Source organism: Haliaeetus albicilla, chromosome 15 (assembly GCF_947461875.1).
Source record: "Haliaeetus albicilla chromosome 15, bHalAlb1.1, whole genome shotgun sequence".
NCBI lineage: Eukaryota > Metazoa > Chordata > Aves > Accipitriformes > Accipitridae > Haliaeetus > Haliaeetus albicilla.
In genome coordinates, this window is record NC_091497.1 from 30756509 (window position 1) to 30768688 (window position 12180).

At 37.4% G+C, this 12180-nt stretch overlaps 1 protein-coding gene across 6 annotated transcripts in view; it reads left to right on the top strand.

Annotated features, from left to right (window-relative positions):
• Positions 1-12180, top strand: part of DGKH (diacylglycerol kinase eta) — a 174482-nt gene that overhangs the window by 143347 nt on the left and 18955 nt on the right. For all 6 annotated transcript variants that reach the window (XR_011327910.1, XM_069802639.1, XM_069802638.1 and 3 more), the window contains 6 exons: positions 2637-2750; positions 3041-3175; positions 4232-4398; positions 5970-6075; positions 7650-7742; positions 11898-12017. Coding sequence is in view for 5 of the 6 variants with exons in the window: in XM_069802639.1 (XP_069658740.1) it covers positions 2637-2750; positions 3041-3175; positions 4232-4398; positions 5970-6075; positions 7650-7742; positions 11898-12017 (735 nt within the window). In the remaining variant the exon portion in view is untranslated. The remainder of the gene's footprint in view (positions 1-2636; positions 2751-3040; positions 3176-4231; positions 4399-5969; positions 6076-7649; positions 7743-11897; positions 12018-12180) is intronic.

A 12180-nucleotide genomic window follows, 5' to 3' on the forward strand; every position in this document is an offset into this window, starting at 1 on the left:
TGATTCAGAAAATGGGGACTGATACGTTTAGTGACTGATAATTTAGTGGGGGTAGTAATCTGTTTTTTAAATACTATTTTCAATGAGCTTCTGAAATATTTTAAGATATCTTTTTTCCCTTCTTCCTCACATGTCCTAAGAAACTTTACACTACACAGATACCTAAATGTCTTACAACTTGGAGCAGTCTTATTGCTGCCATCCACTTCACACACAGTGCAACTGCTGTCATTTCGAGCAGATTATCCTAGTTCTGCATGTCCTGATTTCGTGTGTGTGAGGTCTGAATCACCTAAAACTGTAGTGGCAAATTAGCTTGTGATTTTAATATAGACAATCCAGGATATTTTGCCAAAATGCTTTTGGTTTCTTGTGAGTTATTATCCTTTGCTTTTATATATATATCCACACACATACATAAAAGTCACAAAAATATTTAAACATGTTTCAATGATCTTTTCTTATTTTTGGTATATGTCAGAGGATGGCAGTTGTGTTTATATTTGGCTATGGATATCTAAAGTTTTTATATACTCCATGTTCAAATTCATAACCTGAAAGCATCTCCAACATCTGCTCAGCTCCTGTTCAGGAGTTTATTTTTCTCTCTGGACTGCCTCACTGAGAGAGAAGATCTGTTCTAGCTGTCATACTGGTGTACAACAAATGTGTGTATCTTGGAGCAGTTTTACTGATATTCTTAGTCTTCCGGTGATGAGATGTGCCAGCAAAATGACATGTTTGTTCTGGACAGAGTTAGGAGCGTAATTCACTGCTTTAGTGCAGTCTTGAGTTGACCGATCATCAGAGGTGGTGGTGGTGGTCTGAAGTGCTGCTGGTTCTGCTTATCTGGACAAAAGAAAGATGTTGCCTTGGCAGCTGTGACTATTCCTGAAACATTATCGGTGAGCCAAGCAGCGCAGCTGCACGCTGACTGACTTGAGCGGGGCTTGTTTCGGCATGCTTTTTTGGTGTCCAGAAGACAGGCTGGAAACATGACCTGCAACAGGAAAGGATAGAATTGTTTCTTGAACATTGATCTGTAGAGATTTGGTTGCCTTTATTTAAAAAAAAAAAAAAAAAAAAAAAAGTTGGTTTTCAGTACAGATGTCTTACTGGTGGAGAGGCACAGCAGACTGGGTTGTGGTTTGCCCATCCTTTTGCTAAAATGGAAGCAAAAAATAAATGAAATTTTACAACTACCTTTTCTTAAGCCATGCAGAACTAGCCCTGTAGATGTCAGTTATACTTGTTAAAGCTGGATCAAGGACCGTCCATACTTTTTACCTTGGAATAACAGAATCACTGTCTTTGTTCTTTTCAAGATTGTCACATCCCCATGTGAAAACTAGAAAAATTTCCATGGAAATTGGAAAAATTCAGATGGAGAAACCTTTTTCTTCAAAACACTCTAGGCCCAGTAAAATTGCACTTTTGTTCTTTGACACTTATCCGCTCAAGACCTCTCTGTGCAGTCCTGGGGTGCTCTGAAGGGAAATGCCACCTGGATGTGGCACTAAACTATGGCACAGTTTCCCGAGAAGCAGCAGCAGGGGCCAAAGTCCTTCACCCTGTTCCCCATCCTCTCCCTCCCTGAGCCATTGCTGCAGAGACACTACCTGGATTACACAGTCCTGGATCTGCACCCTCTTATTCTTTGCCTCCAGGAAATTCTCTATCAGGAGACAGGACCTGACTAGTTGTGGCTTTTGGGCTCCTTTCAGGGATTTTCCCCAGTCTGGTCTCGGGTATCTGATGCAGCTTACTCTGCCCGAGGTGCCAACCGACGTAGTCTGACTACTGCTCAGAGGTGATCTCTTGACCCATTAAACTCTTAGTGGAGTGATTTCTCCTGCTGATTTTGCTCCCTCGTTGCTCCGTATTGCATATCAGGATGAAATGGTCAAGCTTCAAGTGGTCTTAGTATGGTATCTCCTGCCAGACCCAGCTGAACTCCAGCCTAAGACTTGTCCCGTGGCATGGCTGAATTGCCCTGCAGGACACCGGGTGGCAATGGCACACATGAGACTTTCTGCGCTTCGTGTAAGCTCCTGGAAATTCAATGTCTTGGCTGGCTATCAGGACATTTGTTCCATACAGAAGCAGTTTTCATATTTACAGTGGGTAATTGTATAGAGCGCAAACAAGATCCTCTTCAGTATGAAAGCTGTGTTTAACAAAGCCGAGCGTGGACTCAGATGTTGGTTTCCAGAGAATTTGGAATATAAGTAGATAAGCACTTCTGAGAAAAAAAGACACCATTACTCCTCTTAACTTCAAGAACCTCTTAGATATTAAGTACATTAACCAAGCAGAGATTTGAATTGGCTTTTCATCATGCCTTGAAAAACATTTCTTAGTCTGCACGCTGAAACATGCCATCCTTCCTATATAAGGATATGCCTCATTATTCAGATATTTGAAATGCTATTAGCATTGCTGTTTTAAAATAGTATTAGCCTACTGTCTACAGTATCTCACTCCTATGACTTTTGAGAGACAGTGTAGTTATTCTACAGTAAATAAGTTACAGCATGTAAATGTTGACAATCTGTAAATCAGTCTGTGTTTCATTGAACATGCACTCTAAGCACTAGATTTACCATCAAAAATGGAATATTTTCTTTTCCTTTCAGATATTTGGGGCTCCCTCGTTCGATGATAAAATCTTAGAAGTTGTTGCGGTATTTGGCAGCATGCAGATGGCAGTTTCGAGAGTCATCAAACTGCAGCACCACAGGATAGCTCAGGTTTGTTTCTTACTTGAAAGCATGCAACATGGTTGGCAGCAGTTTGGGATGCTGGCAAACAGTGGTACTCTTGATGACCACCAGCCTATACATTAATAAAGTGCTGACATTGTTTTAATTTTAAACGGGTAACAAATTGTCTTCAATGATGAATGAGGTATAAAAGTGATTCATCCTTGAGACAGTCCTGGAGGGAAGCCACAGCTCCTGGTAATCAACACATTTCAGGTGGCCTGTCGGTTTCATTAGTATTTATTGCTCTGTAAAATAACGTGTTTGTTCTTTTCCAGTGTCGGTCGGTAAAGATCACCATACTTGGTGATGAAGGCGTTCCAGTGCAAGTTGATGGAGAGGCATGGATCCAGCCCCCAGGAGTTATTAAGATCATACATAAAAACAGAGCTCAGATGCTAACGCGAGACAGAGTATGTTGCAGAAAGTGTGTTATGAGATATCATTACTAACATTGGTTTCTGTAATAATTTGATTGTTGTAACCCGAACAAAACAGTGCTTACAGAAATATTTTACAACTATTTATATAACTTACATAATTACTTACAGTTACATAATTTCTATAATAAGCCAGATAGAGAATTCCTGTTTTGTATAAGTGACAAAGCTTTGTTAGCTTTTATCAAGTTTTGTTAGTGTTATTCCTGTATTCTCATTAATATATAGTAAGAATGGTCAAAATTTTATATATTCTTTCTTTTTTCCTTCTTTCTTTCTTTCTTTCTCTCTTTTTGTCTCTTTCTTTCTTCTTTCTTTTTCTTTAGGTGTATTACACACAATCACATACTAGAAGTTTTAGCACAGTTGCATAAACAGCAAAGTTCTATAACGCCCATTTTTCAGAATAACTTTCAGCAGATGTCTCTCCTGTCTCTCTCTGTCCTACTAATCCTCCCTCTCCCCCATGACTCAGTCTCAGACAGAAGAGGCACAAGCAGGAACTTATTCACAAAGCCACTGGAGAGTTCACGCTTGTCTAGGATTACTGTGTGAAAGGCGTAACTGCCCCTGAGTTCTCCATCCACTAACTGGATTTTGAATTTAGGGTGGAGTTAGTGGCATTTGAACTCTATTTTAGTAAACTTGTTACTTTTTCCCACCGTTTTTAGGTTTGAATCCTGTGTTAGTTTCAGATTTGCATCTTGCTATCTGCACAAAATATGCTTGTATTATCACTGTCTTTGTGTTCTTATTGTTTTGGAAGACACTTTTTGAGGATAATGGGGAGGAGAGAGAGCTTTCAGAAGTGACTTATTCTCTATACTAAGTTTAAAAAAATTAAATGTAATTTTATTATTTATACAGCTTGTCTTATTTAAAATTATAGTTAAATTTAAAAGTTGTTTATTTGTTAAATTAATTTCATCTAAAATTTTAAGAAATTTATATAAAATATAAAATTATATTTTTTAATAAGTAAGAATACTCCTAGTGCTGTGAACTGAATGTATAATTCATTTTGATTAGGCCTTTGAAAACACCCTGAAGTCTTGGGAAGACAAACAGAAGTATGATTCCTGTAAACCTGTCATTCGATCTCCCTTGTACCCTCAGCAGGCTGTTGAGTTGGCTACAGAAGACGAAGTTGCACAGATCCAGCTGTGCTCACAAGCTGCAGAAGAACTTATTACCAGGTACAGTAAAATTAGTAAGTTTGGATTGGCAACCTAGACACCAAGACTGAATTATTCATGCAAATGCATACATAGACTTAGAAGTGTATATTTTCCCTGATTTTTGATTAATGTTTAGCTGCTGCTCTATCAGTTATTTTATTTTTTAAATTTTATTTTATTTTAATTTATTTTTAAGGCTCAGCTTCTTTATGTATGCTTTTCTTATGTATTTATGTTAATTTTATTTTTGTGTGTTTATGGGTGGGGTTTTTTTTGTGAAAATGGACTTTCTGAAGGAGCAGTGGAAATGGAAAACTGGAAAGCTTCTTGGCAGAGAGGCTTTTCATTGAAACTTCTCGTATGCAAAATCAAAAATATATTTATTAAAAAAAAAACCCTTAGAAGTCAACTTCAGAAGTCACCAGTGTGGATGTATCCACCTCACGTTAACTTCTCCTGACCTTATTTCCCCTTAATGCCTGTTACTCACAATTTCAAAAAGATGAGCACTTTTCAATAAACGTAAAAGTTTTATTAAAATATTGTCAAGTAAACAGTTAACACACCAACATTCAAGGACCCCAAATTGCCAGATAAAATCTTCATACCGTTTGCATTCATCCACTCATTCATTGTTATTGCAGCTTTCTATTTCATTCCTAATGCTCAAAATCTCATCTCTGTGCCCCTGGACACTTCAGTAATTTGTGTGGGCTGAGACGATAGTGAGCTGATGGTATAAAACTGATTCCACAGCCTTACTTATTTTCAAGATCTACATTCTTCCTGAGATGGAAGTATTTTAATAAAGAAGACACTTCAATTTTAAGAGAAAAAAAAAAACCCTAGTTTTTTTAAGAAAAGCATATTTTTAAAAAAATCAGAACCTTTTATAAAGCTGCTATTCAGTTCATCATGATAACAAATTATCTCGAGCATCAAAATGAATTCTTGGAGTATGTGTTGAGATGCACAGATAATATAAGAAAGGAATTGAAGAATTCTTTTTATACTGTACTGGTCACTTAAGTAGACATAGAAGAATAATTTAGGTTATAAATTAACCAAAGTGAAATTTAACCAAGACAGCTTAAAAACTTTACTGTTCTAGAGATTGTCCTGAGGTTGTAATTACAGCTGGACTTCCCATAATCTCAAATTATTGCAGCCAATTTTAATGTCACATATGAAGGATATGCCTTTTGAAATAGGTGTAATGGTTTTTAAGGTAACTTCAAGTAAGTTATCTTAATGTGCTAAGGTTTTCCTCTATAGTTTATTTGAATTAATAGCCCCAATATTTTTTGGTACAATTTTTGCGTAGCATTTGTGTTCTAAGACAAATAAATGTGTCTCAGTATTTCATAGGAGAATAAATGATCTGCATTATGTATAACATTTATATGAGGTGCTGTAGTGCTTGAAGAGATACTTTATTTCAACTTTTGTTATAAAGGACTATATTTTTTTTAAAGTGTTTTGTGAAACATATCTTTGTATATTTTCTCATCTGATAAAGTTGTGTAGTCTTAAGACTTATTCTTTAAAGGAAGTAAGAAATATTTTTTTCTTTTTTAATGTTTTTGTAGGATCTGTGAAGCAGCAAAAATACATGGCCTCTTGGAGCAGGAGCTTGCTCATGCTGTTAATGCATGTTCACATGCATTAAATAAAGCCAACCCAAGGTTTCCTGAGGTAAAGGAAGAACAGAGATTTATGTATAAGCAAATAAGCTATAATATCTGTGTGCATAAGCTTGTGACACGTGAGCTGTATTGTATTCCCTGTCCCCATATTAAAACAAGTTGGATGATAATTCTTGAAATTTTTGATAAACGAGTCTCCTGAATATGCATACACACACTCAAATTTAAATGGAATTGCTTAACAGATGAATGGATGTTGTATCTTGCGGTATCTTCTCCCTTTTTTTGCCACTTTTTCTAAGGTGAAAGTAAAGGGAAAGTTACTTCCAGTTCTGAAGGTGCTGCTCTGCATGGCAGCAGGGAGTCTCAGCCCTTCACATGCATAGGGAAACACCCCATAGCTGATGAATTTGGTAGAGATCATGTTCAATGATTCTGAAATTTATTAATAATACCAGGAATGGGAGGTAGGAGAAGTGCCTTTTTACAGAAGAGTATCAAAGAGGAGAGTCCTATCCTGGTGTTAGATCAATACAATATCTGAAAAGGCAGAAAGTGCAGTTTCTGTATTCATCAGCGTCCTCCCCAGCTGATATTCTCTTTTGTGAACATTGGACGTTAGAAAGGGACATTAATGACACTTAAAATGCAGACCACCTGGGTGTTGTTGCAGGGGGAGTGAGCATTCGAAAGCGAGATAGGGAGTTTGGAGTAGGGGCACGGTAAGTGTACGTCTGTTGCCTTTTGGAAGCAGTCAAGAATTTGCTCCATCTGCAACGGTAGTCCACAGCCAGGGGTGCTCATCCTGAAGTGATGCAGTAGCACTTATTAAATCAAGTGAGGTGGTGTACTAATGTAGCTCTGAGCATGAATAAAACAAGCTCAGGTCAGCAAACACCAAAAACAATAGGCAAAGTAAGCTCACATCTGCTTGCGGACAACTGTGTAGGCATGTCCCCAGACACAGAGTGGAGGCATGACAAAGGCTGAACAAATGCTGTTACTACATAAAGGTCGATTCTTCTGGATGCATTCACAGAAATTTTCATGCTTAATTGTTATCCAAGTGCTATGCAGAGATTGCAAAGGGAGTGAGGGGAAAAGAGTTTCCTGGTTTCTCTCTTCACACTAGACAATCTGGGTGTTTTCAGGGACTGGACCCAAAAAAGATTAATTAGGTAGAGGCTGTCGATATCTAACCTAAATTTTCATACGGTAAATATATTAATTAGCCTTTGCTTCTTAAAATATGGTTAGGAGCTTACTTCTGCTAAGGATAAGGTGAACAATTCAGATCAACAGTCGTTGTTAAATGAGGCCCAGAACTTTTCTGCTGGCCTTTGTCATCCATAAAAATCATGGATTCGTCTCACAGGTGGCTGGTCACTTGATGATCTTCAGGATTGTATAAGGTCATTTTAAATGAAGTTGAGGAAAAGACAGTAAACAGATACTATATTTTTGTTTTCTATACTCAGTGCCGAAGAAGTTGTCAGTGTAAAGCTAAACTGATGTATTTCTTCTAGGAGAAGATGCTTAAGATCTGTGCTGTAAGCCCAAAGTACTTATTCTCATTCTGACTTGCATCACTTCAAATAATTTTTATGCTTCTTTATTCCCCAGAGCCTTACCAGAAACACTGCCATGGAGATAGCTGTCAATGTGAAGGCCCTACATAATGAAACTGAATCTCTGCTAGTAGGAAGAGTTCCTTTGGTAAGGTCACAAAATACATGGTTTTATTCCCTCATTCAGATTACCTGTGATTTGTTCTTTGCTGATTTTTTAAATCAGCACAGGATTTATGGCATGCTATAAGAAGCCCTGTAAGACCGATTGGAGGATATTACACTGCATTTGTGGCTTGGATCAGAATGAGTTATGAATTCTTGTCCTAGGTTGGCATCCATCTTGCCTCACGTCAGATATCTAAAAGGTCATTGCCTGGGCTCTTCTTTTTAATAGTCAGTGGAGAGAAAAAAGTATCCCTGTTGAGGTTGATTCACACTTAACTGTCTTGGAGGCCTATCTCAGAAAAAGATAAATCATCTTCTGGAGGTTTAGCATTTAAGTGAACTTCTGGAGTTCTATTATGTGACCATCTTCAGAGTTTAAAGACAACCTGGAGTGAGAGCTGTTCAGACTCATACTTTCAAGTTCTACAGATCTGATGTGGGCAAGTAAATCTCACTGTTGTTCTAATACCTGGCAGGAATTATATTAAAACCTTTAGCTGGTAAGTGTTCAGTGGACCTCTGATGGTACTTGCAGACTTTGCATCTTCTTCTTCAGCTAGTGTTTCTGTGCCTGAAATGATGAAGACTGCTCAAGAATTGTTGTACCTGGATGTATAATTAGAAAATTTCTACATGTGACATTGTGAAGAGAAGAAAGATGTCAGGTTTTCTATGCTGGTCCAGTTTTACATTAAGAAGATACTCAATAGGAACAGTTATATTTTCTTTGGCTGTTATAATTAAAAATGGATATCAATAGGAATGTTTTCATTTAGCTCAGGGTATGAAACTTACTGGTGCAGGTTCACATACCTTTTTCCACAAGTGATAAATAGTACGTGTCTATTCTACAGTAACGTAAAGTTAATATGGTCTAAAGGCTAATAAGCATTTAAGTTCTAGAAACAGTCAGAGATTATTACTGGATCATATGATTCAGTTTATGAGGTTTTAGAAGGGAAAGTTACTCATTAGATGTTTTTGTCCAAGAAAAGGGAAAAGTATCAGTTTTTTTCAAATGGCTATTACTAATTCCCCATATTTCAGATTGAATGGGGAATCAAAATACAGAAATTTGTTTAAATTTTAAAATTGTTTAGGAAAAGGAAGTAGAAGAAAAGCTTTAAGTTGGTGGTGCCATGCTAGGACTAGTGTAATTTATCAAGGCAGTCTGGAAAGAATGTTAGTATGGAAACCTTCCCATTGAAACCTTACCTTTTCTGTAGCCAGTTGTGATCTCATTATGTTGTTGAACTGGTCCCTTGTTGATGTTCCAAAGCTTAATTTGATTCATTTGTCCATTTCTGATTTTTACATGTTGTACTTCTGCTTCTCATTATGGTTTGTGCAAATGAGTCATGAGTCTACATTGACCCCATTTTTAATAAAAAGGCCGTTTGGAAGATACCGAGATAATCTTCCAGAAATGTCCATTACGCTCCTTTGACATTGTGTTTGTTTAGAACAGTATTTCACAGCCACAATAACAAGGCACCCTGGTTAACCTTATCGCCATGTTATTTTATAAATGCTGAAGCTGCGTGTATGTTGGTCCCTGATTCTATTAAAACAGAGACAGATGAAATGTAGGGTGTTGCTTGATGCATCAGCTGCTGCCATCATACACTGTTCTCTAAATTATGTCTCTTTTCTGACAAAGACGGACATTGTTTCTTTAATATCTTCCTTTTTTTTTTTTTTTTTTTTTTTTTCTTCTTCAATTCTCCCTCACCCCTCTTTTCTGTGATCAAAGCTCCTGACAGCAGTAAATTGATGCCTTTGTTGCATATACTACTTGGTAAGCTGCTTCTTTGATTGCCATTTACTGGCTCTTGAGTCTTTCTGTTACGGCTCCTGAAGGAGACAAAAGAAATGTAAATACATATAGAAGGAGACTGATTCCTGCCACCTCCTGTAAGATACAATTAACAAAAGTTCACACAACAGTATTAGCTAGATGACATCAAATGGCGAATTAGCTATAAATACCATTTTTAGTGAAATGATAAGATGGGAAAATGAAGCTGATTTGTGGAAGTTCCCAGATGGTTATGGCTAGAATACAGTTTGGGAAAAATAAAAAATACTATGTTTTGTCTAGATATTTTCCAAAGGCACTGTTTCCATGCTTGCTTTTTAAAAAGCATTTCCAGTCTGGAACAGAGCACATTTTCCCATGTACTAAGGGAGAAATATGACAGAATGTTTCATTTCAACTGACTGAAATGGTCTGAGCTCACTGAAATAAAATATTTTCATATTAAAAATTTCATTTGGGAAGGAATTGAGACAATCCTTTATTTTCATTGTTTCATTCATAGTGTTAATTTCCATCTTGGAAATAAGAAGCTTTTCCAAGATGTTGTAGGAGGAGAATTAACCCTAAATTGCTAACTCTTCCTTTACCAGAATTACACTACTCTTTTGGGTTCATTTCAGGAGCAATATTGCCAATGCATACACTTTCTCGCCATCAGATGAGAGGGTTTTTGGGCCCAAGCAAAAAAAGGAATTGTTTTCCTTTTAGAATCAAGCAATTAGGCAAGTGCTTGTTGAGAAAGACAGAACTTTGCTTCATTCATTTATATAAAATAAATGACTTCTTAAATAATTTCTTAAAAATGAAAACACAAGAGAAGTTCTAACTTCTTCAAAGACAAGTGGGTCTTCCACTGTGCTCCAAATTAACTGAACTGTTCAAATTGAGAAAAAAAAGGGAAGGCAAAAGAAAGATTGGAGTCTGCTTATGGGCACTGAATTCTGTGAGCTTTAGAAGAGGAAATAACATGATAGCAAGAGGGAGCTTAGATTTCCAGTATTACTATACTAAACAGCAATATCTTACTAAAGGTGGTCTCTTCTTTGAAAGGTGGTAACGTATGCAAACTAGTGAAACAAAGGAAAGAAGTTTATGTTAGGCAGGATAAATTAATAGGGGCTTGTAATTCATCAGCAAACCCCCAACAACATCAAAATCTTTTTCCAGCACTAGAGATCAAAGATTCTCTTACAACTCCATTTTTAAAATGTATTCACTAGGATATAACTTAATTAGATCGTTTTAAAAGGATATTCTGCATTGCTTTGGGACTACTTCAAAGAGAGAAATAGATGTTCAGATTGCTTTATTAGTGATTACAAGCAACTCGTTCCAGGATTCAACTCTTTACCTCAAATGGTGTTTCAGCAATGCCAGATAAGCCCCAAACAGCTTTTCCAGGGATCAGCTGCCTGTCTTACGTCTTCTTCATGGGTTCAACTCACACAACAGCTGCAGAATAGTTTTCAGACCGGGGTTTTAAGGAAAACTGGTACCTCCATGAGGTTCTCAAAGTGTTGACAGAGCCAAATTCCTATAGGTCAGCAAGTCCCAAGCTTTTTACAGTTACCACTTTCTTTGCCTCTTTGGCCTTCACTGATGTCTTTGGCTTTTTGTCTCCCACCTGGGGCTGCAGTCGTGTCCTTCTTCCATGCTTGGTCCCCGTTCTTCCCACCCTCAGCCAGCAGCAGTGGCTACCGCTGCATGGCTCACCTATTTAGAAGGGGTAGCGCAGGTATCATATCACCACTGGAAGACCTTTGAGGATGGAGCGTCTTCAGCAAGATCCATATCCTCTTACTTGACCACGAGAGTGATCTGTCATATGAAGATTTGTCATTTGCAAATAAGAACTCAGGCTTACTACCATCTATTCAATTTCTTTACACCACTTTTCACACAAAGATTTTCCAGGCTCTTGCTCTTCTGGTAAGGTTTTTATCTCCCTTGTGCTGGTAGTTTCCATTTCAAGTGTGTTTTCTAGTATTGGTGTTATCAGATAACTTTTGTTCTGTGAAGACCTAGGAGCGCAGTGAACGATGACAGTGATTGACAGCTAGGTCCAGCTGGTCTGCACCAAAAAGTCTCAGCTGTCTCAATCATCCCTTTGTGTGCGACTATACTGAATATAGTGTCAAGGTGGTCTGATGCATCTCTGAAGGAAAATCTAATTTTGGAAGATTATTTGTTTTCATCATTTGTTTACGCTCACCATGAAGTAGTCATCTGTTTTTGTGTGGTAACAACATGTCTGGATTTAAATGTTATATCTTAATAAAACTAAAAATACTATTTTTCTGGCCTGTTTATAAACAGCAGTTAGAAGCTCCCCATGAAGAACTGTTGTCTGATGCTTTGCACAGCGTGGAAATAGAGTTGAGAAAACTTGCTGAGATTCCTTGGCTTTATTATGTTTTTCAACCAAATGATGATGAGGTGAGTTTGATTAATACTTCCTGTTTCTAATTAAGCTTAATTTTCTTTTGATAGGGAAGAGTAAGTTAGAATCCCTCATGACCTGGAGAGGCAATTTCAGTAGTGATGCTGGATCATTTCCGTCTGCTGTGAACAAGCTTCTAAGCTTAGGGGTTTTTTCGTG